This window comes from Pelobates fuscus, chromosome 3, assembly GCF_036172605.1.
Source record: "Pelobates fuscus isolate aPelFus1 chromosome 3, aPelFus1.pri, whole genome shotgun sequence".
In the NCBI taxonomy this organism is placed as follows: Eukaryota; Metazoa; Chordata; class Amphibia; order Anura; family Pelobatidae; genus Pelobates; species Pelobates fuscus.
Window position 1 is genome coordinate 318,655,415 of NC_086319.1, and position 6,675 is coordinate 318,662,089.

Here is a 6,675-nt window from a genome sequence, read left to right on the forward strand (position 1 = left end):
GACTCATTACAATTACAGGGCCTCTAAAGAGTCCTGTATTGTTATTTGTCATCGCTACCTTCCCGCGTTGAGAGTGGGTCATTTGCGTGCCTGCTACATTCCTTGCATGTGGTAGCCATTTCTCCGGCTCCCGCTAAGGAATCGAACCCTGATTCCCCGTTACCCATGGTCACCATGGTAGGCGCAGTAAATGGCATCGAAAGTTGATATGGATGACATACGAATGCGTTGTCACCTTGTCGTTGGGGAGCCCATTGAAAAAGTGCTCTAGCATGATGAGCTGGGTGATCTCCTCCGAGAACTTGACTTGATGGGAGTTGAGCCAGTTCTGGGTGGCCCTTGTGATGCGGCATGCCCACTCCGCATGGGAATCCTTCTCCCCTTTCCGGGTCTCCCTAAACTTACGGCGGTATTGCTTGGTGGTGACCGCATACTGGGCCAGGAGGATTTGGGTAATGTTACGGTTGCCTCCGGTCTTGCGGGAGGTTGGACCGCTTGGATGTCCTGGTTCCCGAACTCGGAGAGTCGAACGCTGCTTCAATCAGCAAAAACCTGTAAGTGTAGAACATCCCACTAGCTATAGCAGAGCTAGGATTCACGGTTCCCTACAACACGAGTCGAGACTGCGAGTTGAGGGTAAAATGAACTGAGTTTAATGGCACACAGGCATCACTATTTATGCAAAAACCCAAGGTCCAGGGACAGCCCCCTCTGGACCTGATGGGATACAGAGACAATATGAACAGTTGACCAATAGTAACACAATGTATCCTTTGAAATTGTTACCGCCCAGCTTGGAGATAATGAGTCCAACGGTTGTGACAATGTAATTATTTCCAAGCGTCCAAAATCCCACGTTTTATTACAACATATAAAACAGTATAAAATTACATAACTTTAATACTTTAATACATAACTTTAATACATAACATTCATTCAAAGGTGACCGGGGTTAAGTGGCGGCACACGCCAAGGGCTGGGTGGTCCGTCGTTCGTATACACGAATGAATAGTTATAACTGTTCGTGGAATGGGTTCGCACAATCTGAATAATACTAAACATAGTATTGGGTGAACAAAAGGGAGTACTTATGTAACGGTTTGTAGGGTTCTTGTAACAGTAGTAGGGTTCTTGTAACAGGTAATAAAGGGATAGTCTCTGATCTGCTCTTCTGGTACAGTCCGGTAAATATCCGCTGCCTTCCCCACTATTTTGCTGGCAAGGATGGTGACCCAGTCGCTGGGGTCCACGTCTTGGAGTAGGCACTGGTGCTCAAAGTCTTTTAAAAAGTCGTCGATGCCTTCTTCTGCTTCCTTGAAGTCTTTGAAGGCATTGTATGGCAGCTTGTGGGCCAGGGTGGTTGTGCTTCCCGGTGCCCTCTGCTCCCTTCTTCCTTCATCTGGGTTCATGGAGGTCACCCTCTGTCTATTGGCAAGAACATAGGCTTGCAACTCCAAAAACGTTCTGCTGACAATCTCCTCTGATGGTGGATCTCGCTAATCTGCAAGGCGCCATTACACCTCCTTACGCACTTCCTCCTTATCCCCTGCTGCTGCTCGCCTGTCTGCGCTGCAGCGTAACTTCGGCCTTCCCGCTCACCGCCTCATGAGACTGTGCGAGCAGCAGCAGACAATAGTGGAGTTTCAGCTGCAGCACGCACGGGTCAGTCGCTCTGTGGAACAGAGTTGTCTTTTTTTTATATGTCCCAATATTTTGGTGGCTACCCTAATTAAAAAAAATATATATATAGAAAAAACAGTGTTGGCTACCTCCTCCTCCTCCACCGCTGCTTCCACCTACACCGCCACGGTCACCGCCTCCTCAACCTATGGGTCACTTAGTATAAACTATGTACACAATAGCAGAAGCTTGTGAAGGCCTTTTCTCCATGCATCAGGAATTGAGCATTTCTCCATGCATCAGGACTGCAAGAAATGCACCAGAGGCAGCAAATGTTTATTTTTTTATATGTCCAAAATCCCAATATTTTGGAGGCTACCCCAATTAAAAAAACAAACAAATAAAAACAGTGTTGGCTACCTCCTCCTCCTCCACCACCGCTTTCACCTACACCGCCACGGTCACCGCCTCCTCAACCTATGGGTCACGTAGTATAAACTATGTACACAATAGCAGAGGCTTGTGAAGTCCTTTTCTCCATGCATCAGGAGTTGAGCTCAGTTTGAACAATAAAAGAGAATACCCTGCACTCCAACCCTCTCTCAAATGGATAATTCTGGTGATCCTCCTGAGAGCCATGCTTTAGATTTTGATTTATGTTCTTCCAAAGCTAAAATCAAAGATTCCATCAAGTGCTATTTTATGGCTCAGCTGTATTTTTATTTTTTATGTTATTTTAAGTGATTTCCCTATCCACATTTGTTTGCAGGACACATCTATCCTACTCTTACCCCCATTTTACTTCCTTTTGCAGCCCTCTAGCCCTTTCCAGGACTTTTTTAGAGGCATTTTAGTGCCCAAAAGTTCGGGTCCCCATTGACTTCAATGGTGTTCGGGTTCGGGGTCATGTTCAGGGTCAAATTCGAGCCCGAACCCGGACTTTTTTTCAAAGTTCGGCCGAACCAGAAAATCCAGGTGTCCGCTCAACTTTAATCTTAACATGTATAGTTTGGAGGAAAGATGAGACGGGGGTATATGATAGAAACATTTAAATACATAAAGGGAATTAACACAGTAAAGGAGGAGACTATATTCAAAAAAAGTTTAAGCATGCGTGGGATAGGCATAAGGCTATCCTAACTATAAGATAAGGCCAGGGACTAATGAAAGTATTTAGACAATTGGGCAGACTAGATGGGCCGAATGGTTCTTATCTGCCGTCACATTCTATGTTTCTATGTTGCAGCAGGAATCAGTCAGAATCTTTAAGACATGCATACATCTATGTAAGTGTTCCGTCACACCGTGCATTATACAAATGGAAACTGATGTCACAGCATGCCACTCCTACTGCCACTATGTGCCTAACCCATATATTGCATGCACTGAATGAGCAGGTACTATCCACACAGAGATCGGTAACTATGTGCACATGAATGGCCACTCATTCATACTCCCCCACTCCAGGCTAAAAGTTGCCAGTACTCTCCCTGAAATTAATTGTATAATTATTTAATATTTATTCATCTATGAATTTCCTTATTTAGGCTTGGAGGGTCCACATTCTCTTTTCGTAACATACTTCAACAGGTGACTCTCCGTTTCTCCACTGACTTCGATCTGCAACAGGTAAGAAATATAAACGTTTACTGGAGGAAAAAAAGTCTAATTTCACTGGAAATGTATTTAAACAACAATAATCAAGATAAACCAGCAGACATTAAGAAAAGCTTTATCCTCCTCCCGACACGATGACATATTAATTTATGGATATGATCTTTCTAAAGCTAAGTCTGGGTATGCTGTACACTTATCTGTTACACACGAGTTCTATTTGGTTCTCACTGTCTGTTAAAGCAATATCTTCTTCCCATTCATTACTAGACAAATTGAGTACTAGAGAATTAAACTATCCATTGCATTATGACATGGTCAGGGTACATGGAATGTTAATGTGTTTAAAATAGTACAGTAAAATTGAATTTGTACATACTACAAATACTACGCTGAATTAAATAGATGATCATGTTCATGCTGTTTTGTGCTTCTTGTTTTTTTTTATTTTTTTTAGCTGGAGCAGTTCAAATTTGATAACCAAGAAAGTGGGTTTGGAACAGCTGCTCAATCATTGGAACAAGCCATAGAGAAGACTAAAGCAAACATTAGATGGGTGAATGAAAATAAAGAGATGGTACTGAACTGGTTTAGGGATGCAATAAAATCGGAAAACATCTGAAATCCACCTACCATGCTTGGTAAAGCACATGTTTACACACATCGTTTGCCTTCTATCACAACTCTTCAAGCATTGCAGCATGGGAGATGAATAATATCTCTAAGTAACATTGATCTAAAAAAATTACTGTCACTTAAATTTGTAGTGACAAGAACAGTGTATATTAATAAATCAGCTAATTATTTTTGTCTTATATCACTCACTGTTTAAAATGTGCACTTTAAACACAAATAAAAAAAAACATTTATTAACTTTCTTTACACATTTAAAAACAACACATGTGCATGAAATGTTTTCCTAAAATAATAAAATACATGATATAAGCACCCCTCTCCACATTCATGCTATTTGTCATTCTTCTTGAGTTGTAGCCTGTGTTTTCCAGGCTGATACATCCAGAAGTGCATCTCTTGGTAAGTGGCTACAGAGGTCGCTCAGTTTGGCACACACTTCTTTTGGGCAAGTCATAGACACATTAAACACATGATTTGGTTTTGATGGGTGGTCCTGTCATGCCGAACTTACCTTTCCCCATTTGCTTCAGCTTCTCTAGGATATGTTCTTCATTTCTTTCTGTCTGCTCTAGTTTTCTTTAAAACATTATTAGTATTATTATTATTATTATTGCAATTTATATAGCGCCAACAGATTCCGTAGCTCTTTACAATATTATGAGAGGGGGGATTTAACTATAAATAGGACAATTACAAGAAAACTTTCAGGAACGATAGGTTGAAGAGGACCCTGCTCAAACGAGCAGTCTATAGGAAGTGGGGTATAAAAGCCGTACTGCCCCGCTACAGTCTGTAATGAATGCTGCCGCCAGACTGATTTTCCTCTCTAGTCGGTCCTCTCACACCCCACCCCTCTGTCAGTCCTTATATTGGCTTCCTGTATCCTATATGAGTCAATTCAAAGTGCTAACCCACTGAACAATTCTAGCCCCTCTTATATCTCCTCACAGATCCATAGTTATGCTTCTTCTCAGTCTCTCCGCTCTGCCCGTGACCTTCTCCTGTCCGCTGCTCGCACCCGTACGGCCAACTCACACTTGCAGGACTTCTCGCTGGCGACCGCCTTCCTATGGAATAGCCTGCCTACCGCCATCAGACTCTCCCCTAGTCTTCAATCATTTAAGAAGTACCTTAAAACGCATTTCTTTAGGAAATTCTATGGCCTCCCAGAATAACCTCTACCTCACATACCTGTCTCTTGCTCTCTCCTTAAGGGCAGCACTCTACTCTCTCCTCCAGCTCTGCTTCACTCCCACCTTATTTGATTTCTATTTCCTGTCCTATTGTGTTTTATACCCCACCTCCTATAGACTGTAATCTCGTTTGAGCAGGGTCCTCTTCAACCAATCGTCCTTGTAAGTTTTCTTTTTATTGTCCTATTTATAGTTAAATCCACCCTTTAATAATATTGTAATACGCTACGGAATCAGTTGGCACTATATAAATGGTAATAATAATATACTCAAAGTACATAATTATTTCACCAAAAAGTCAAACTAACCATGCACAATAGTAACTGTACATTTGGTTTGGAAATTAAATACAAGCATTATTTTAGAATATTTGTTACTAGTAAATAACATGGATAAACTTTGCTACCTTGCAATCGATGTATATGTTAGCAAATGATCAGGGCTATGGCATTAGTACACAAAACATTTGACTCTGACTCCTTCATTTATGGTACCTCTGACTCCATCACTTTATTTCTATATAATTTACTATGATTCCGTTATACAACTGTCTATACGTCAGCAAGTAATTAGTTAAACATTTGCAACTTAGTATCAGGCACAGCAGCAAAGAGCAATTTATTTTGAGTTACAACAGTCATTAGCATGCATGTGTGTAAAAGGAATACTGACACCTACTGATAGTGCTGAGCATTTCAGCCTATCATCCCATCTTCTCATCATCCCAATATTCTGTTAAGTATGTCCCTACCATGAATGTTAGCACTTAATTGGGTACACCTAGGAGCCATTTTCTACTCTTTATACATAGATTTTTGGACATTACTGCTTGCTGTATTGTATCATTCATATGTAAACATAGCTGGCTGGAGATATATGTACTATCGGACTAATACGCACCATTAATAAGCAAAAGAATAAAAAGTAAACTATATGCTGTCTTGTTTATTAACATTTACACCCTGACCATCTTATTAATTATATAACAGGATACAGCAAGTAAAACAACATTTATAATTTTATACACAATTTTGCATTTACCTAACAAATTCATTGCAATATCTTGACCCCTTAAGGACACAGCTTCAGAAGCTTGTCTTACCTTTAAGGACACAAGCAATTTTTGAATTTTTTGCTGTTTGTGTTCAACCGCAATTTGCATCTCTCTCATTATTGCACCAACACACATTATATACCGTTTTTAGATGACAAAAAAAGGCTTTAATTTGATTTCACATATACATATATAAATTCTCATTAATTATAAAAAAAAGTCAAAATACAGGGAAAAAAACGAAAATAATAATTTTTTTTCTCAGTTTAGGCAATAATAACATGTGCATAATATGTCCAGCGTAGGAAACGTAATTCAAAATAAATTCATTTATGTGTCTTGATTTATAGAGTACATAATATGTATAGGATTTCAGCTCATTTTGAAAGTTACAGGACACAAAATACAAGGACTAAAATAAAATTTAAATGTGGAACAATTTTAGAAGTCAGTATGTTTGTCTTGTAAGTTTAGTAGCCATCACAAAAAGCTAAATTGCCACACAAAAGTATATATTTATATAAAGTAGACATCACAGGCTCTTTACCTAAGGTTACG

The 6,675-nt window shown here is 40.0% G+C and overlaps 1 protein-coding gene across 1 annotated transcript in view; it reads left to right on the forward strand.

Moving 5' to 3' along the window:
• The window catches only part of LOC134603180 (aminopeptidase N-like), a 92,247-nt gene extending 88,181 nt beyond the window's left edge, over positions 1-4,066 (forward strand). The window contains exons 19-20 of the mRNA XM_063448913.1: positions 3,168-3,249; positions 3,692-4,066. Of these exons, the coding sequence (XP_063304983.1) occupies positions 3,168-3,249; positions 3,692-3,856 (247 nt within the window). The 3' untranslated portion in view covers positions 3,857-4,066. The remainder of the gene's footprint in view (positions 1-3,167; positions 3,250-3,691) is intronic.
• Positions 4,067-6,675: the final 2,609 nt, after the last annotated feature.